Raw genomic sequence first — 20,828 nt, 5'->3', positions numbered from 1 at the left:
CTCTTTCAACTTCCTTCATTAATTAATCCATCTTGCCTTAGCATTATTGCTCCATCATTCTTTACTTCTTTCATAACCTGGTTCCTTCGTTTCCATAAATTTTTTATTTTCCAAGAAGATATAGAAGTACTCAAGGCATGCAGGACAGTTCGTTTCTTCTTCATTAAGAAGCTAAAGATGATAAGAGTACTACTGCACCCTTAACCTACTGTATATACTTTTTCCTAAAATTTTCTGCTCAGTAAACTGTTTGATCCTCTCTAAAATCTTATTACACTTCTTTCCAGCAATGTACTAGCTGGAAACCAGGTACCATATCTAATTTTATCATAGATAATCAGTTACTTATAATGTTTTCGGCCGTAGAATTGCAATATTTTTGGATTGAGAGGAAGAAAATGGTTTTTGACGTTAGCATTCACAAACAAATGGAATATGATTTGTAAACAATATATGAGTCACGGCTACAAAAGATTGAAAGACAAATCTCTGTTCTTTTCTGTTTATTATAGCTTTGTTCCATCTTGTGTTGAATTCATATTTTCTCTCTTACTAGAAGATCAAAAGTCAAGTACAGTACAGTACATTTCAATTTTTCTCCCTTAAGAAATATATAATATATCCTTGTTTCTAATTTGTCTCTATTTCATAGAGTAGGATTTGAGCATGTTTCAGGGGAAATGGAACTTTTTACTATTCTTTAAGTGAACGGAAAAGACTTCAAACAGATAACAAAAATCTTTAATTAACTTTTTCTCCGACTTGTAGGTTTGGGTACTTGAAACAGAGAAAGAAGAGAACATATAATCAATGGGTGAAACCTATTAGTTTGAAGGCCTTGGTGGACAAGGTGAGCAAAAAAATTATATTTGCTGAATCAAATGAGGAATTTTTTGATGTCCTCTTTAGTTTCTTGACGATGCCGATGGCAACAATCATCAGGCTCATCCATAATCGACCTCCAACTATGGGGATAGGCTCCATGAACAATTTATATGAATGCATTGAGAATCTTGATGTTCAATTATTCAGGAAGGAAGCATGCAAGGAAATGTTGTTATACCCCAGAAATGCAGCTGCAGATTAGTGTAGGAGACTAAATTGAATGTTGATGAGACTGAGCCACTGAGGTACTTTGTTGGCGAATCCCGTGATTGCCCTCGTTTAAGTCACTATAGAGATGTTATTTGTCCCTGTGGAGAGTGCATAAATATTGAGAAGTTTCTGCCGGAAAAAAAAAAATCTTGCTCAAGATAGAGGGGTGTTTGTTAAAGAAATGACCCGATTTATGATAAGGGATTAATTACGACTTACGAGTAATGCCCCCATCAACTGAAGAAAGCCTTTCTCTACTCTTCAATCTAGGACTGACTGATGGAAGCATCACTGAGGACGGCGAGGAGTGCAATCTTGACATAGAAGTAGATGAGGTAACTAGTGATTTTCAACCACGATTAGTGACCAGAAGTGTTCTTTCAGGTTTTGAATTTGCTCAAGATGTCACTGGTATCAAAGTCACCTTCGACAGAAACTTTTTTGAGGCACAATCCAACACCTGAGTTGGACCCAAAATATTTTGATATCGGCAACTATATTAAATCTGGAATGGAGGAACCAGCGTCAGATGTAAGCGGGAAGACTTTCATGATCAAGCTTACAGTTAGCAAATCCAAGAGAAGGTTTGTTATGCAGAAACAAGCGAAGATTTTGTTGATTTACTCTTCAGTTTCCTCACTGTTCCCCTTGGGTATGCAGTGAAGGAAATGCACACCGGCACTTGGAAAGGATGCATAAATCATCTATACAATAGCATTTACGAACTTGATGCTGAGCAATTTCTGAAATCAAATGAGCACAAGGCAATGCTTCTCAGTCCCAAGCTTGGCCCTATTTTGGCTATGAGAATCATCCTTTGGGCATTGAGGAAGCTAAACATCCACCTTACTATTATGTATATGCTGACACCGAACTGATTTCTGATGAAACGCTTCTCCCTTCAGGGGAAGATGAATATTTAACGGTCCTGGATCCTAAGTTTAGCTCTGAAGCCACAAAAGGATGATTGGTTAGGAGGCCAGCAGAGTTTACCGTAACCGACAATCTCATAATAACACCAATATCCCCAATTTCAGTTTTGTCTTTTCTGAACAAATTGAAGGTACCTTTCAGCGACATTGAAGTCCGTACTATGCATTGGGTCGTGAGGAGGTAAGTTAGCATATCAATCTCTGAAATAAAACTATAGCAAAGCAACTCCTTCATGTTTTATAGTAATTCTTTCAAAAATCTTAGGCCTTTTCATACATTTTTTTGTAAAGTTGCACCGAAAAATTTAACAAATTTGTATCAATTTCATTCTAACAGATTTACCATTTTTCAGTGTTGAAAATCATAATTTATTTTATAATATAACCTGATATTGCTGTTTCGAAAACCAGAGGTTAGAGAGAAATCTTTCACTGGTTCACATATTAGAAGTCTAATTTTAGCTTTGAAGTGGAATTGAGGACACTAATGTGTTCAGATTCTTAATCTATTGAATGTATACCTTTTCCCGCTCATTATGCTAAACAAATGGAGAGTTCTGAATCATTCATGAGCTTTATGTCATTAAAAATCCTATAAATTGAATTATTGAATTACTAATTTCTTCCCTTGTTGATAGCTTGTGAATTTGTTTTGTATTACAAGCTTTGAGTCTATTGGTGGCTTCTTTTGTATCTAAATCTACTGTAACCTTTGTTTTTTTGAAAGAGCCAAATCCATAACAGTCAAGATAATCTTATTTCAGCTAAAATATAAGATGTTAGAATTTGTGTTTGTAATTTGGTATGCTCTTAAATAATATGGTATTGCAATGTTATATAAATATGTTATGGGAGAGCGACATTTTCCCACCCAAGGTTTGATGAAACGACACTTTCCCCCCCATCAAGTTTCAAAATGACACTTTCCCACCTTTCGTTAGATTCTGTTAGTATTTTCAGTTAATATTTGATCGAAAAGATCAAAATACCCTTAAGTAGTTTATTTCTTAATTAGTTTATTATAAATTAAAATTAGTTAATTCAAAGTCTTTATTCGATTATTTATTAGTCCAAGTATAAAGATAAATTTTTTTCTTTATTTATTTAATTAATTAGGAATATTGATTTTTTATGTTAATTAGTAAAAATGAAAAACATTATAAATAATAGTGATGTGATATTGATGGCATTATAAATAAATATTAAGATTATTCAACTTTAAATAATTTTATAGCATTACTCATAATTTTTAAGGTGAGGTTAACTATTTTTTCTTTTCAATATTTGACTTTTTAGCTAATTAAAAAATAATAAAAAATTTATAAAGTAAAATATTTAAGGGTGTTTTCGTCTTTTCAGTAAAATATTAACAGAAAACATAATAGAACCTAACGAAGGGTGGGAAAGTGTCATTTTGAAACTTAATGGGTGGGAGAGTGTCGTTTCACCAAACCTTGGGTGGGAACATGTCGTTCTCCCCTATGTTCCTACAATGGATTTTCACTGTATTGGCGATTTTGAGTTTGCTTTGTGTGTGCCATTTTTTTTTTCTCACAAACACACAAGACTAATTAAGTAAATACATTTATAATCCAATTTGCATATTTAAACCAGATCAATGTGTCTTTCATTATTTGTGGCATGATAAATATAATTTGATGAATTTGTTTTACTTGTAGGATCAATATACACTTTGGTGAGGATTTTTATCAACCTGACGTTGATGTGGCTGATCTAACGCTTTTGGGGAGGGTTCTCTGTTTAGGTTGCCATATATAGTGAGTTAGGCCTAATCTTCGTGAGATGTCTTAAAACTTTTTTTTTTTTTTATAATATTTCTTATTTTTATTTGAAATTGATTTGACTATTTATGTGAGATGTCTAAAACTTTTTTTTCTATAATATTTCTTATTTTTATTTGAAATTGATTGACTATTTAAGTTATTTTTTTCAGGTTCAAGATCTAGATGAATTCTACGAGTTTCAGTATGAGATAGCGCTTTTATATTTGTAAGTTTATGGAAGAAATGTAGATTCTTCTCCCTATTCTTGTGCTGTCGTTGTCTTTTCTACCTCTGGACCACCTTCACTCATTGGATGATCTATTGGAATGTCTTTTTCGACAGCTTTTGAACTGCTAGCGTTGCTGGAGTTCAAGATTTGGAGTGGGATTCGGTTTTCCTTCTCTTTGTGAATGTCGGCCATGGTTTTGTGTAAGGAAGTTTTTGGATAAAAAATTTGTCGGAATTAAGGCACTGTAGTCGCCAGAAATCGCAAAGAAACGAATAGTGTTCGTTGGTCGTTTTTTGGGTATATGACTCGATTAAGCGATTTTGAAGGGTGGGGGCTCATTTTCAAATTTCAAAATTTAAATAAACTTTCGTTAATTATGATTTTATCTATATATATTTAAATATTTTCAGTTTAACCTATTTTACATGTTTGATGAATCCTAAATATGCCACATCAGCTTTTCTAAATTATAAAAAATTCAAAAATATTTTCGAGTTTCTTTTTTAAATGCAAACTTCGGATGTCCGAAGAGTTAAGACTCCATTTGGTTCATTATTGAGTAGTTTTTAGAATAATCTTTTGAAAAAAGTTAAATTAAGTGGGTATTACGATGTAGAATTTTAAAAATTAACATAAATACCCTTTATGTTTATTTATTTATAAACACCCCTATAATAAAATATTCAAAATTAACAAAAATATCCCTAATCCACTCATAAATACGGACAGTCGGCCACCATCGCTGGAGGGTGGCCAAAGTTGCCATATCGACGTATGACCGACTCGATCTTGCCGGTCGTGCGCTGATATAGCCTTTTCCGGCTAGATCCACCGTGGATCTGGCCACATTTGGTCGTTAACGATGGCCAAAGATATGGCCGTCGTTGATGATTGTCTACGGTCAAAGATTTTTGGTCGTAGATCTGGCCTTTTCCGGCTAGATCTAACATGGATCTGGTAGAAAAAGGTTAGATCGGCGCACTACCAGCTAGATTCAGCCAGTAGTGTGCCATTACACCAAATTCCGGCCAACTTGCAGTAGTGGTGGTCGGAATCTAGTAAATTTCAGTGGCTGGGGTGTTTTTGTCAATTTTTAAAATTTTCTTTGAAGGTTTTTTTAGTTAAATTAACAAATTTAGGGGGTTTAAAAGACATTGAATAATTTAGAATTATATTTTGAAAATTGGTGAAAAAAATTTAGAATTATATTTTGAAATATGTGAACCAAACGCGAGCCTAAATTTCCTCCAACCCCGCTGGCAACACGGCAACACCACCACCTTGCAACAGAGGGCTAGGGGGAGGATCAGACTCCATTTCATCACGGTTAGAAGCAAATCTCACCTTGGGTTTTTTACGCGACGAAGCTCGATTCTCTATGGAACGATCACCAGTAACCGCACAACCTTCAACACAACTATAACCAGAATCAGTAAGACCGTCTATGCCAGAATGAAGCCGACGAACTCCTCCAGACCGGTTTTGTTCCCGAGCAATTTCCTGGCCATCAGGGCCTCCGGTAGTAGCAGAGCTAAAAGCTTGCATATCTTGAGTCGCCACATTCATAAACTTGAGCGAGTCCTTCTTACAAGGATGATGATCATTCTCAGAAGAATCATTTCCAACAAAAGAATCCTTACCAGATCTCAAAACTCGTCTTAGTGAAACATTAGACGGATCTGAACGGGATGAAGACACCTTAGGAGTTTTCATAAAGCACCAAAAAACAAAAACCCAACACAACCGAAATAAAACGCACAAAAGAAAGGGCAGGGCCACCAGCGGTAGCGCCGATGGCTAGCCAAAAAGAGGACCGAAGGGGTCACCCAATAAGAGAACCTAGCTGGCTCCACTTTTTCCTTCTTGATTCTATGTATTAGAATTTGTGTTTGTAATCTGGTGTGCTCTTAGACCAGAGGGTATTGCAATGTTATATAAATATGCTACTACGAAGGATTTGAATTTGTATTAGCAATTTTGAGTTTGCTTCTATGCGTGCCATCTTACTTTCTCACAAACACACATGACTGATTATGTAAATACATTTTTAATCCAATCTGTATAAATTGAAATAGGCCAATAGCAGGGTGATTACTATCAGTGATGTACATCCTCTTATATTCCCTATTAACGGTAGCTTAGTTCCATTTCTCTGCTACAAGAAGATCAAAAGTCAAGTACTGGACTGTTCATTTTTTTTTTTGTGAATGGAATGTTCATTGCTTCTCCCTTAAGAGTTCCTTCTTTAGAAAAGAAGCTGATAAAGATAATGGACCGCACATGTGCGGATACACCTTTTAAATTAACTGTAGCTTAGTTCTTTTTTCTCTTGGAATAATAATTTCTCTGTACGGATAAACCTTTTTACTTAAAACTTCTCTTCTACTTGATTTTCTCCACTCTGTTCTGTGAATCCTTCATTGAACTCCTCTCCAGCAACAGTAGCTTGGTGATCACCAGGTACTATATATGTTTTTGTCATATAACATCAGTTACTTTTAAAGTTAAGTTCTTGAGCATCTGAGCTAGAGTTAATAGAATGACTATATGGGCTTTTTTCTCTGTAGATTTATTACTTGTGTTAGTTATTTAATCTTAGCTTTTATTCATCAGTGTTTAGAATGTTTTAATCATCATTTCAATCCCAGAAAGTTCTGAACATTGGAGATTTTTACAAATTTTAAACCTTAATAAATGATCAATACACATCTCCACCATCTTCTTGTTTTTTCTAGCCCATTGAACTCCTTTAAGTAAGTTTATGCAAAAGTTCATCTAAAACTCATTACTTCGTTCAATGATTTATGTTTTTTTTCTTATTGTACAATATGTATGTGAACATTTGCACTGATAAAAAGTCCTTAAATCTTCCAGCCTTGTGGAGATCAGCTTAGAATCATGGTGTTTTTGAATCAATTTATCGTTTTCCTTGTTTCAGGAAAATGGCTATTTGTTGAGTTTCTGCCTTTTGCAATTAGATTTTGTTTATGAAATCCAATAACTATATATGCTTTTAGCAAAAATGAGCTTTTGCATAGATTTCAAAATTTCTTGAAGTGTATGAACACAAGGCTTCAGGCTTAGATAAGTAATTGATTAAGCATTGATTTTGCAGGTTGTATTCAGAATTTGAACAAACCAAGATTTGAGAGTATATACTCAATGACTACGGAAGAAGCAAGAGCAATTAGCTTGAAGGCCTTGGTGGATAAAGAGAACAACAGAGTTATATTTGTGGAATCAGATGAGGACTTTACTGACGTTCTCTTTAGCTTCTTGACAATGCCCATGGGAACAATCATCAGGCTTATTTCTAATCATAATCAACCACCAACAGTGGGGATGGGTTGCATGAACAATTTGTATGAAAGCATTAAGAACCTTGACATGCAGCGTTTCCGGACTGAAGCATGCAAGACCATGTTGCTATGCCCCAGAAATTGCGCTGCACCTCAGAACAAGAGACTAAAATTGCAAATTGACGATGGTGAGCAGCCGAGGTACTTCTTGTGCACTACGGATTGTACCCTTTTCGGGCACAAACTGAGTCTCTACCCTAATGCTGTTTGTGAATGTGGACAGCTCATGGATACGACGATTGAGTTGTCAGAGAAGACTGTTTTTGATGCTCGAGATAGAGGAGTGTTTGTTAAAGGACTGAACCAATTTATAATAATTGATGAATTACAAGTAAAGCCCTCATCAATAGAAGCAAGCCTTTCTGTAGTGTCTAAGCTAGGACTCATGGACAGTAGCACCATTGAGGAGTACAACATCGACATAGGAGTAGATGAGGTAATTACTTCATTCTGGTTCTAAAATTTAATAATTTTATCAAATTCTACCATTATTTGTAGTTAAGAATTGCTTTGTATGATCAAACTTAGTACATGAAGAAACCAATTTGTACTAGTGAATCGTGATGAACATCTCCTGGAAATAATTCACTTCAATGCAGATTGCTTTTTTCCAAGTAAAGGATGGGGATTAAAATAAAAAAGGAAAAAAAAAAAAAAAAAGGTTTCACAGTGAAGCTAAAAATTTTGGATTCTAACTGATCAACAGTTATAATTGGCAAAAAGTAGGGCTTTTGAATTTGATCTACTATCATCTTTTATTATATCAGCTCTCTGAGCATGATTAATAATTTCACAATTTGGTAGATAGCTGAACAGTGGTTGTGTTCGTGACCTAATGCCTTCTTTCAGGTTCTCACTTTGCTCAAGTGCTCTCTAGTGTCAAAGAAACCTTTGACAGAAACTTTGTTGAAACAAAACTCAGCACCAAAGTTCAGCAAAAAAGATTTTGATCAGAATATCAATGTTGAATCTACTGTAGAAGAACCAAAATCAAATGTGGATGGGAAGATTCATGTAAAGCTTATCATCAGCAAATCCAGGAAAATGGTTTGGTATGCCGAAGCAAGTGAAGAATTTGTTAATTTAGTCTCCAGTTTCCTAACTGTTCCACTTGGCTATATAATAAGAGAAATGCAGAGTGGCATTTCCAAAGGATCCTTAACTCACCTGTACAATAGTGTTAAGGAACTCGATACTGAGAAATACTTGAAATCTAACGAGCACAAGAAAATGCTCATCAGTCCGAAGCTCGCCCCTGATTTTAGCTATGAGAACCATCCTTAAGGCATTGAAGAAGGTTTGCACCCAACATACTGTTTTGCAGCAGATTATGGTAGTAGGTCTTATGCTGTAAGTTTTGAACTGACTTCTGATGGTCAAATTCCTTCTGGATATAATCGGAGAAGTTCAATTTTAACTGTCAAGGATCCTAAGTCTCATTTTAAAGAAGCCACAAGAGGAGGATTTGTGACTGGACCAAGAATGTTTACCGTAACTGACAATCTGATCATCACACCCATATCTCAAGTCCAAAGTCTGTCTCCTCTGACCAAATTGAAGGTACCTTTCAGCGATATTGAGGAGCGTGTTGTGAATGTGGGCAGTGAGACGGTCAGTTGACATGAATTGTATTTCATTATTAAACTCTAACAAATCATCCCATGATTTCTGATAGTAGTTTCTTTTGACTATTTTGAGATCTTGTTATGCATGGTGATTTATTCAATAGTAAGTGACAATATAGAAGTAAAATACAAATGCTATGAGTTTATTCTGCCAAGCCAATAATGTACCACTCTAAGCTACTGCCAATTCTATTTTTGCTGCTGCATTACCACCTCCAATTAATTAGACTATACAAAAGGAGAGTTTTAATTTAAAATCTGTTCTAAGAAGAGAATCTACTGAAGATTATCTGAAAGCATGATATCCATTCCCTTGTTGATACCTTATGAATTTGTTTTACTTTGCAGGTTTTACGTCTATTGGTGGCATCTTTTGTATCTGAATCTGCTCTGACTAATACCTTTATGAGAGAGCCAAATCCAATACAGTCAGGATAATCTTATTTCAGCTAAAATATGAAATGTTATTCATGTGAAACCTATTTATATATTGTGTTGAAATTTGTGTTTGTACTCTGGTATGCTCTTTAGACCAGAGGGTATTGCATATAAATATATTACTCCAAAGGATTTGCATTGTATTGGCAATTTTGAGTTTGCTTTGTGTGTACCATCTCTCTTTCTCACAAACACACAAGACAAAACTATGTTTTTCTTCTAATATGCACAAATTGAGAAACAGGACATTTGCGTTACAACTTTCAGGTTTATGCGAGTTTGGGAAGCTAAACTTTTGAAATTTTTATTTTTATAAAATTTCCAAAAGCAAGATGCATGAATAGGCTAATGACATGGTGTTTGTGGACTGAAACATTGGCCCAACTGAAAGCCAATAAATTATACATTCATACATTTTGTTTAAGATGTGGGAAGTAAACTTTGTTTCCAAGAAAAAGTGACCCTAATTTGACATCAGATAGTGGTGTTAATAGTTAAGAATGAAGAGATAATGAATTATCTTGTAACTGGTAGCTTGTGAATTTTCTTTATACTGATTAATGAATATATCCATATGTTAATTACAAAAGTAACCTTTCCCTTGACCAAGAACACAAATTATGTCAACAAAATTACAAAATAACCAAACTCTTGGCTATACCCATATATATTAATTTTGAGTCATTTTAGCTCTTTCAACTTCCTTCATCAATTAATCCACCTTGCCTTGGTATCATTCATGCATTATTGCTCCATCATTCTTTACTTCTCTCATAACCTGGTTCTATCCTTTCCATAAATTTTCTATTTTCCAAGAAGATATAGCAATATTCAAGGCATGCAGGACTGTTCATTTTTTCTTCATTAAGAAGCTACAGATGATAAATAGTACTACTGCACCCTTAACTTACTGTATATATTCTTTCCTAAAATTTTCTGCTCAATACACTCTTTTATTCTCTCTAAAATCTTATTACACTTCTTTCCAGCAATGTACTAGCTGGAAACCAGGCACCATATCTTACTTTATAATGTATTCGTCCGTAGAGTTGCAACATTTTTGTTAGCTTAAGTTACATGTTTTGGACTGTTAATTTTTTCTCACTTAAGAATTCTTGCTTTAAAAAGGAAGTTGCTAAAGATGATGGACCACACATGTAGGGATACACCTTTAAAATTAACAGTCGCTTAGTTCCATTTTCTCTAAGAATATATATTTTCTCTGTTACAAGAAGATCCAAAGTCAAGTCAAGTCAAGTACTGGACTGTTCATTTCTTCTCCCTTAAGAATTTTGGCCTTCAAAAGGGAGTTGCTAAAGTTAGTGGACCACACATGTATGGATGCACTTTTTAACTTTCTTAAAACCTCTCTTCTACTTGATTTTCTCTGCTCTCTGCTCCCAGAATCCTTCATTGAACTCCTCTCCAGCAACAGTAGCTTGGTGATCAGGTACTATATATGTTTTTGTCATATAACATCAGTTACTTTTGAAGTTAAGTTCTTGAGCATCTGAGCTAGAGTTAATCGCATGACTATATGGGCTGTTTTCTCTGTAGAATTATTACTTGTATTAGTCATTTTATCTCAGCTTTTATTCGTCAGTGTTTAGAATGTTTTAATCATTATTTCAATCCCAGAAAGCTCTAAACATTCAAGATTTTAACGACTTGTAAACCTTAATTAATGATCACATCTCCACCATCTTATTGTTTTGATTTTTCTGATGATGTTCATTTCTAGCCCATTGAACTCCTTTAAGTAAGTTTATGTAGAAGTTTATATAAAATTCATTACTTTGTTCAATGATTTATGTTTTTTCTTAATGTATTGACAATATGTATGTGAACATTTGCACTAAGAAAAAGTCCTTAAATCTTCCAGCCCTGCGGAGATCAGCTTAGAATCATGGTGCTTTTGAATCAATTAATCCTTTTCCTTGTTTCAAGAAAATGGCTATTTGTTAAGTTGCTGCTTTTTGCTATTAGATTTTACGAAATCCAATAACTATATATGCTTTTAGCCAGAAAATGAGCTTTTGCATAGATTTCAAAATTTCTTGAAGTGTATGAACACAAGGCTTCAGGCTCAGATAAGTAATTGATTAAGCGTGGATTTTGCAGGTTGTATTCAGTATCTGAACAAAGCAAGATTTGAAAGCATATTCTCAATGGCTACGGAAGAAGCAAAAGCAATTAGCTTGAAGGCCTTGGTGGATAAAGAGAACAACAGAGTTATATTTGCGGAATCAGATGTGGACTTTACTGATGTTCTCTTTAGCTTCTTGACAATGCCCATGGGAACAATCATCAGGCTTATTTCTAATCATAATCAACCACCAACAGTGGAGGTAGGTTGCATGAAAAATTTGTATGAAAGCATTAAGAACCTTGACATGCAGTATTTCCGGACTGAAGCATGCAAGACCATGTTGCTATGCCCCAGAAATGCCGCTGCACCTCAGAACAAGAGACTAAAACTGCAAATTGACGATGGGGAGCTGCCGAGGTACTTCTTGTGCACTACGGATGGTAACCTTTCTGGGCACAAATTACTGAGTCTCTACCCTAATGCTGTTTGCGAATGTGGACGGCTCATGAATAGGACGATCGAGTTGTCAGAAAAGGCAGAACAAAAGTTAGTTTTTGATGCTCGAGATAGAGGAGTGTTTGTTAAAGGACTGACCCAATTTATAATAAGTGATGAATTACAAGTAAAGCCTTCATCATGAGAAGCAAGCCTTTCTATAATGTCCAAGCTAGGACTCATGGACTGTAGCGCCATTGAGGAGTACAACATCGACATAGGAGTAGATGAGGTAACTATTTCATTCTGATTCTAAAATTTAATAATTTTATAAGATTCTACCATTATTTGTAGTTAAGAATCGTTTTGTATGATCAAACTTAGTACATGAAGAAACCAATTTGTACTCATGATGAACATCTCCTGGAAATAATTCACCTTCAATGCAGTTTGCTTTTTTAGAAGTAAATGATGGGGATTAAAAGAAAAAATGTTTCGCAGTCAAGCTAAAAATGTTAGAAGCTAACTAATTAACAATCATAATTGGCTAAAAGTAGGGCTTTTGAATTTGATCTACTATCATCTCTCTGAATATGTGTTCGTGACCTGATGCCTTCTTTCAGATTCTCACTTTGCTCAAGTGCTCAATGGTGTCAAAGAAACCTTTAACAGAAACTTTGTTGAAACGAAATTCAGCACCAAAGTTCAGCATAGAAGATTTTGATCAGAACATCTATGTTGAATCTACAGTAGAAGAACCAGAATCAAATGTGGTTGGGAAGATTCATGTGAAGCTTATCATCAGCAAATCCAAGAAAATGGTTTGTTGTGCCGAAGCAAGTGAAAAATTTGTTGATTTAGTCTCCAGTTTCCTAACTGTTCCACTTGGTTATATAATAAAAGAAATGCAGAATAGCATTTCAAAAGGATCCTTAACTAACCTGTACAATAGTGTTCAAGAACTCGATGTTGATAAATACTTGAAATCTAATGAGCATAAGGAAATGCTCATCAGTCCGAAGCTTGCCCCTGATTTTAGCTATGAGAACCATCCTTTAGGCATTAAAGAAGGTTTGCACCCAACATACTCTATTAGGGGTTATAATGGTTATAACTATGGAATGAAACTGACTTCTGATGGTGAAATTCCTTCTGCATTTCCTTCAACTTCTGATGGTCAAGTTTTAATTGTCAAGGATCCTAAGTCTCATTTTAAGGAAGCCACAAGAGGAGGATTTGTGGCTGGACCAGCAATGTTTACCGTAACTGACAATCTGATCATCACACCCATGTCTCAAGTCCAAAGTCTCTCTCTTCTGAACAAATTGAAAGTGCCTTTAAGCGATACTGAGGAGTTTGTTGTGCATGTGGACAGTGAGAAGGTAAGTTGACATAAATATTTTAGTATTTAACTCTATCAAAACATCCCACGATTTCTGATAATAGTTTCTTTTGACTATTTTGTGACCTTGTCATAGAAATGCATGGTGATTTTGGCATACAACCTTTAAGAATTTCTTCGAAATTCAAGTCCCTATGATTTAACTTTCTTTCATTTTGCCTAACCTGCTAGAATTTTACTATTGGAAGCCATAAAGTATGATGAGACCAGCTACATATATTATTTTCATTTTCTTAGTGCAAAATATAATTATGGGACATAATCACATTGATGTAGCGAAAATAGTGTTAAATTAGAATTTAATTTTGTTTTCCTTTCTTTATTTGATTAGGGTTTCATATTAAGAATTCAAGTAGTTTTCTATTTTAATTAGGAGGTTAGTTGATTTAAGAAGTTTTAATTTAGTTAAATTTTACTTTCTTATTTTATAATTAGGATTTAATTTCTTTATTTAATTGGGAGCCTTGTTAGAATTGGCCACCTATATAAACTTATTATACTTTTCTTTTAAAGATATAGAATATTCAATGAATTATTCAGATTTTCTTTCAAATTTAAGGCTTAAATTTTTTTGATTGAGACTTGTTTATCAGTTTTAAAGGTATACTCGAGCGCTAAGTTTATTGTTACCCTAACTCGCTGCATCATACCAAAATTTACCCAGCAAGATGCAGCAAACAATATAAAGTTTCATACGTTTATTTTAAGGTTTTTCCTCACATTGGCAAGAGCATTAGAAGTCTTATTAGCTTTAAAGTAACAAAGAAGAACTACATCAGCCAAATAGCTCATTTCTTCATAAGGTTTTAGATTCCCATACTCTGTATCTTTTATTATTTTTATGTTGTAAGTCTTGTCAAATTGCAAGGCATTGCCATCTGCAAATGCATTTTTTTCAATCAATAGTAAGTGACAGTATAGAAGTAAAATACAAATGCTATCAGTTTATTGTGCCAAGCCAAGAATCTACCACACTAAGCTACTGCCAATTCGATTTTTGCGGCTGCATTACCGCCTCCCATTAATTAGACTGTACAAATGGAGAGTTTTGATTCAGAAGCTGTTCAAGATGAATATCCATTGAAGATGATTTGAAAGCATGATATTCCATTCTCCCGTTGATACCTTATGAATTTGTTTTACTTTGCAGGCTTTGCGTCTATTGATGGCTTCTTTTGTATCTAAATTTGCTTTGACCAATGCCTTTCTGAGAGAGCTAAATCCAGAACAGTCATGATGATCTTATTTCAGCTAAAATATGAGATGTTGTTAAGAATGTGAAACCAATTTATATATGTGTTAGAATTTGTGCTTATAATCTGGTATGCTCTTACACCAGAGGGGGTTGCAATGTTATATAAATATGTTACTACAAAAGATTTGCATAGTATTGGCAATTTTGAGTTTGCTTCTGTGTGTACCATCTTTCTTTCTTCCAAAAACTATGTTTTCCTTCTAATTTGCAAATATTGAGAAACAGGATGTCTGCATTACAACTTTCAGGTTTTTATGCGAGTTAGGGAAGCTAAACTTCTGAAATTTTTATTTTTGTAAAATTTCCAGAAGACGGTGCATGAATAGGCCAATGGCATGGTGTTTGAGGACTGAAACACTGGCTTAATTGAAAGCAAATAAATTACACATTCATACATTTTTTCAGATGTGGGCAGTAAACTTCGGTTTCGAGAAAAAATGACCCTAATTTGATATCAGATGGTGGTTTTAATAATTAAGAATGATGGGATAATCAATTATCTTGTACTTGGTAGTTTGTGAATTTTTACAGTTCTTGAAATGCATGGAACACTAGCTTCAGCCTTAAAGAATTGATTAACCAATGGTTATTCAGGTTGGTATCAGTATTTGAACAAAGGAAAACTTGGAAGAATATACACAATGAATACGGAACAAACCATAGCAATTAGCTTGAAGGCCTGGTTGGACAAAGAGAACAACAGAGTTATATTTGCTGAATCAGATGAAGATGTTACTTATGTCCTCTTTAGTTTCTTGCCAATGGCCATGGGAACAATCATCAGGCTTACTTCTAATCAACCACCACAAATGAGATTAATAGGTTGCATGTGTAGTTTGTATGAAAACATTAAGAATCCTGACGTGAAGAATATTTGGATTGGAATAATCTTATGTTTACAATTGAATTATACAACCAGGCAAAAAACATAGGACGGAATAATCATTTTACATGAATTTCGTAAAACTTTTGTTCGATTGTATGGTTGGTAGTATTTATTCATTTGTAAATGTGGAGGGCAAATGCGTAATGAGAAGCAATACTCTGAGAAGAATAATCAAGTGGAGGTTTTGATTCTCCAGATAGAGGTTTGCTTTTTAAAGTATTGATTCTATTCATGATAAATATTGAATTCCAAGTACAGCCCTCATCAGCAGAAGCAAGCCATTCTGTACTATCCAAGGTAGGACTAATGGATAGAATCAGTACCATTGAAGAGAGGAATTTTTAAGTTATCAACATCGAAATGCCTTATCAAGGCAGCATTTACATTAACCATTATTATGGATTTTGATGGGCTTATTATATTAAGTAGATATGGGCTTAATCAGCAAATAGGCCCATTGTAATTGCTTTGTTATTTCTTTCGGGCTGTACATGTTTGGATTATTTGGGTGCCCTCAGAAAATTTTTTGTGTGCAATATTTTACTTGTCTATTGTCTTCTGATTACGTAACTGTCGTTAACACCACAAGAAATTTAAAATTCCTGCTATTGAGTTGGGTTACCGACACAACTTAGCAAAAACGCACATGATTGTAATTTGATAAGTTCATTAAGCTAACCTGAGGTACAAAAATGACATAATTTTCCTGAAACAGGGTTCATTTTTTTTTTTTTTTTTGGGTGATCAGAGACGCCTGAGCCAGTTTACCCAGAAATTGATGATAAGATAAACCCTTTAATGGCCACCTCTATTAGGGACTATAAAGACTCGAATTAAAAAACTTATGAAACCTCTTTTTTTTTTTTTTTTTTTTTTTTACCACTAAATCACTCATTAGTAGTTATGAGGTTCAAATTATATTTCAAGTTTTTTTTGATATTATGATAAGTAATATTGTACCGTTAGAAGCAAAACACATGAAATACGCCATTTGTATGTATATGAGTGATTACAATTGCTATTTGAATTAATTTGCAATCTAATTGTGTGGTGTGAGGTCCATAAGATTTTTGGTAATGTGATATGGTATATACTGATTTTTGGTAATGTGATATAGTATATACCATAACCTTATGAGACGCATTTTGGGTAAATGAACTTACTTATAATCTCAAACAAAAGTATGTAAATTTCAAAAGCTTATTTGAAACCTGAAAATAAATTTGAATAAGATCAAAAACAAATTCATACAAATTGGACACAAATTATCCACCCAAGATAGTCCAACGGTAAACACAAATTAAGGGATTGTGCATGACTTCATCCCATAGTTTCAGGTTTGATTCCTTGTTAGGACGAGGTGATTTACCTAAGACTATAGGGATGGGTTGCAGTTAAGAGCACATAAACTGAACGGACACCTCGGTTAACCAAAATTAAAAAAAAAAAAAAAAAAATTATACACAAATTCACTTATTATTCCGAGATACATAAAAAGTCGGGTCAATTATAGGACTGTTCCTAATCCACAAAGAAATTATTTTCCCAAAGATTGCTAGAGATGATTGGTCTACACAAAGTGATGCACCTTTAACTTACTTTGCTGTCTCTAAAACTGCTTTTCTACTTGTTTTTCTCTTCGCTCTCCGACCTTTCCTAAGTCCTTCATTACACTTCTCAAGCAACACGATCTAGCTAACTAGCTGCATTTGGCGATCATCAGGTACCATACATAACTTCATCATAAATCATCACTTCTTATATAATGTTGGGTTCTTGAGCTAGCTGATATACGAGTTTTGGTCTGTAGAGACTTTTCTGTTAGTTGTTTAATCTTCTTCAATTATACATGCTTGGAATGATTTAACTGTTATTTCAACCCCCACAAGGCTATAAACATTGAAGATTAGAGTGATTTCAATGGGATTAATTTTAATGGTTTAGTTCCAGACTTCCACTTATAATGAACAATTATTTTCTCAGAATATTTACTACCTTGCTCTCTTAATAGTGTGAGCAGTTTCTTTTTTTGTTTTGGGATTAATTTTACAATGCATAAATATTTCCTGCGGACAACAGCTTAATTTGGATCACAGTCTTTAAATTAAGTTATCATTTTACTTCATGAAAATGGGTATATTCTGGAAATAATTAAGTTCCAGTATGTGATAAACAAATTTAACTTGCAAAAAGCTGAAATTCCAATCATATCAGTGCGCATGTTTCAGTGGAAATAGAACTTTTTACAATTCTTTAAGTGAATGAAAAAGGCTTCAAACAGATAACAAAAATCATCAATTAACTTTTTCTCTGACTTGTAGGTTTGGGCACCTGAAACGGAGAAAGAAGAGAAAACATATAATCAATGGATGAAGAACATGTAAAACCTATTAGTTTGAAGGCCTTGGTGGACAAGGTGAGCAAAAAAATTATATTTGCTGAATCTAATGAGGAATTTATTGATGTCCTCTTCAGTTTCTTGACGATGCCAATGGGAACAATCATCAGGCTCATCCGTAATCGACCTCCAACAATGGGGATAGGCTGCATGAACAATTTATATGAATGCATTGAGAATCTTGATGTGAAATTATTTAGGACTGAATCATGCAAAAAAATGTTGTTTTATCCCAGAAATGCAGCTGCAGTTCAGTGCAGGAGACTACAATTGAATGTTGATGAGACTGAGCCGCCGAGGTACTTTCTTGGCAATCCCAGTAGTTGCACTCATTTAAGTCACTATAGAGACGTTATTTGTCCCTTTGGAGAGTGCCTAAATATTGAGAAGTTTCTTGCTAAAGATAGAGGGGTGTTTGTTAAAGAAATGACCCGACTTATGATAAGTGATGAATTACGAGTAATGCCCCCATCAACTGAAGAAAGCCTTTCTCTACTCTTCAATCTAGGACTGACCGACGGAAGCACCACCGAGGAGTGCAATCTTGACATAGGAGTAGATGAGGTAACTAGTGATTTTCAATCATGATTTGAGGTAATGCTTTTAGATAGTAGATTAGTGACCAGATGTATTCTTTTAGGTTTTGACTTTGCTCAAGATGTCACTGGTATCAAAAACACCTTTGACAGGAACTTTTTTGAAGCACAGTCCAACGCCTGAGTTGGACCAAAAATATTTTGATATCAGCAAATCTGGAAGGGAGGAATCAGCAACAGATGTAAGCGGGAAGACTTTCATGATCAAGCTTATAGTCAGCAAATCCAAGAAGATGGTTTATTATGCAGAAACAAGTGAAGCTTTTGTTAATTTACTCTTCAGTTTCCTTACTGTTCCACTTGGTTATGCATTGAAGATGCACATCGGCACTTGGAAAGGATGCATAAATCATCTGTACAATAGCATTCACGAACTTGATGCAGACCAATTTCTGAAATCAAATAAGCACAAGGAAATGCTTCTCAGTCCCAAGCTTGCCCCTAATTTTGGCTATGAGAATCATCCTTTGGGCATTGAGGAAGATAAACATCCACCTTACTATTATATATATGGTGAAGACAAACTGATTTCTGATGAAACAATTGTTCCCACAACGGGAATTTCACGTTTAACTGCTGTGGATCCTGAGTCAAGCTCTAAGGACACTGCAAAAGGAGGATTTGTTAAGGGACCTGCAATGTTCACCATAACTGACAATCTGACCATAACGCCTATATCACCAATCTCATGTCTTTCTGTTTTAAAGAAATTGAAGGTAACTTTCAATGACATCGAGGTGCGTCTTGTGAAAGTGGGGTATGAGGAGGTGAGTTAGCATATTCAATTCTGAAATAAAAAGCAAATCATGATTTTTTGTTTTAAATTGAAATTCTTTCAAAAATCTTTAGGCCTTATTATAAAATTTTGTGAAATTTGACAGGCAAGTTTTATATATATCAATCATGTTCAGTCTAACAGATTTATCTTTCCTTTTTTGAGTGACAGGGTAGAATGTTACTATATATTTGGAAAATCATAAATCAATTTATGTATGGAATGTTGTTCATGAGAAACCTATTTATGTATGTGTTATAGTTTGTCTTTGTATTCTGGTTTGCTCTTTCTTAGAGGGTATTATTGCAGTATAATTATATAAAAGATTTGGTACAAGAGGTGCATTGTAGTGTAAGATATTTTCCGGTTTTGTCAGCAGTTTAGCCCTTAGTACACCTTAGTTACATTATTAAGTAAGACATGATTAGCAGGGAAAAATCTCCTTGTGGGTTGCATCTACTGTATTTTAAGGTTTCTGCCTCATATTGGGCAGAACATTAGCAGTCTTATTAGCTTCGAAGTGTGACTACAAGATCAGCTAATTCGTTCGATTTTAAAATTCTCAAGGTTTTCATTTCCTGATAATTTGAATCGTTATATAATTCCTTGAATCTTATTGAATTGCAAGACAATGACATATCAAGACAGCTTGATGATAGATTGTAGGATAAAACCACTTTATAAATCCTTGCATTGTTTTCCTTGATTTTTCAAACTTCATTGAATTCAAAGCTATGTTCAAATTTCCCTTTCTTCTAGATCTCTATTTAGGAATCTTTTACTGCACCAAGTTCTTAGGGATAGTAAGTGAGTGTAGAAGTAAAACAAAACGAGGTTCCATAGGAGAAAGCAAGCACCAGCTGTAGCTGCTATGTTCACTTCATCCATTATTCTGCCAAATTCCATCCCACTACCCTCATTGAACAATGCATATTATAGCTGTCACAAATTTTACTATTGTCGCGGTGCTACCTCTTACTTATTAGGCTAAACGGCGAGAGCCCTGATTCAGAAATTTTTATGCCATGAGAACCCAGATCAGATTATCTGAATAATTTATTTACTCCCTTGCTGATACTTTGTAAACTTTTCTTTCATTGCAGGCCTTGCGTCTTATGGTGGCCTCTTTGGTGTCTGAATCGGTTTTAACTGATACCTTTCTTAGAGAGCCAAACCAGAAAATTGAGGACATCTTTATTCACTTACTATGAAAGAATATATCTTCTTATTATGTGTATCAGAGTGAGAATTTGTAATTGAAACTCTAGTATTGTATTTCTCCATGAGATTGCATTGTCATATAAATACATATACATAAATTAAGGCAATGAATAGAACATGGCGTTTTTGCTTTAAAAACTCCCCATCTCTATATGGCATTTAGGAAAATCTTTTTGTGTGGACAATCTCTCACTAACTTCCAAAAACCCAAGCACAACTTAGCATAAAAGTACATGGTTGTAAATTGTAATTTGATAAATTCATTAAGCTAACCCGAGGTACAAAAATGACCCAATGGTTCAATTGATA

General features: G+C 34.4%; 3 protein-coding genes across 3 annotated transcripts; all 3 read left to right on the top strand.

Annotated features, from left to right (window-relative positions):
- The first annotated feature begins 7,202 nt into the window (after positions 1-7,202).
- Positions 7,203-9,462, top strand: LOC116124562. The gene is made up of 4 exons (XM_031410282.1): positions 7,203-7,835; positions 8,249-8,639; positions 8,727-9,010; positions 9,373-9,462. The coding sequence occupies exons 1-4, from the start codon at positions 7,203-7,205 to the stop codon at positions 9,460-9,462; spliced, it is 1,398 nt and encodes a 465-aa protein (XP_031266142.1).
- Positions 9,463-10,857: 1,395 nt separating this feature from the next.
- On the top strand, positions 10,858-14,625 carry LOC116124561. The gene is made up of 4 exons (XM_031410281.1): positions 10,858-10,912; positions 11,584-12,188; positions 12,610-13,368; positions 14,539-14,625. The coding sequence occupies exons 2-4, from the start codon at positions 11,631-11,633 to the stop codon at positions 14,623-14,625; spliced, it is 1,404 nt and encodes a 467-aa protein (XP_031266141.1). The 5' UTR covers positions 10,858-10,912; positions 11,584-11,630.
- A 3,269-nt stretch (positions 14,626-17,894) lies between these two features.
- Positions 17,895-20,509, top strand: LOC116124560. The gene is made up of 3 exons (XM_031410280.1): positions 17,895-18,491; positions 18,568-19,290; positions 20,402-20,509. The coding sequence occupies exons 1-3, from the start codon at positions 17,895-17,897 to the stop codon at positions 20,507-20,509; spliced, it is 1,428 nt and encodes a 475-aa protein (XP_031266140.1).
- The last annotated feature ends 319 nt before the right edge of the window (positions 20,510-20,828 follow it).

The sequence above is a fragment of the Pistacia vera genome, unplaced genomic scaffold (genome assembly GCF_008641045.1).
Source record: "Pistacia vera cultivar Batoury unplaced genomic scaffold, PisVer_v2 Contig153, whole genome shotgun sequence".
NCBI lineage: Eukaryota > Viridiplantae > Streptophyta > Magnoliopsida > Sapindales > Anacardiaceae > Pistacia > Pistacia vera.
This window is presented reverse-complemented; position numbering and strand designations above follow the sequence as displayed.

What these genes read in the sequence shown, in the direction of transcription:
- LOC116124562 (XM_031410282.1), top strand. Translation starts at nt 7,203, where the DNA reads ATGACTACGGAAGAAGCAAGAGCAATTAGCTTGAAGGCCTTGGTGGAT. An exon ending in TCGACATAGGAGTAGATGAG is followed by an intron (nt 7,836 to 8,248) that starts GTAATTACTTCA and finishes GCCTTCTTTCAG; the next exon opens with GTTCTCACTTTGCTCAAGTG. An exon ending in GCACAAGAAAATGCTCATCA is followed by an intron (nt 8,640 to 8,726) that starts GTCCGAAGCTCG and finishes GTTTTGCAGCAG; the next exon opens with ATTATGGTAGTAGGTCTTAT.
- LOC116124560 (XM_031410280.1), top strand. Translation starts at nt 17,895, where the DNA reads ATGGATGAAGAACATGTAAAACCTATTAGTTTGAAGGCCTTGGTGGAC. An exon ending in TTGACATAGGAGTAGATGAG is followed by an intron (nt 18,492 to 18,567) that starts GTAACTAGTGAT and finishes GTATTCTTTTAG; the next exon opens with GTTTTGACTTTGCTCAAGAT. An exon ending in TGAAAGTGGGGTATGAGGAG is followed by an intron (nt 19,291 to 20,401) that starts GTGAGTTAGCAT and finishes CTTTCATTGCAG; the next exon opens with GCCTTGCGTCTTATGGTGGC.
- LOC116124561 (XM_031410281.1), top strand. Translation starts at nt 11,631, where the DNA reads ATGGCTACGGAAGAAGCAAAAGCAATTAGCTTGAAGGCCTTGGTGGAT. An exon ending in TACAAGTAAAGCCTTCATCA is followed by an intron (nt 12,189 to 12,609) that starts TGAGAAGCAAGC and finishes GCCTTCTTTCAG; the next exon opens with ATTCTCACTTTGCTCAAGTG. An exon ending in TGCATGTGGACAGTGAGAAG is followed by an intron (nt 13,369 to 14,538) that starts GTAAGTTGACAT and finishes TTTACTTTGCAG; the next exon opens with GCTTTGCGTCTATTGATGGC.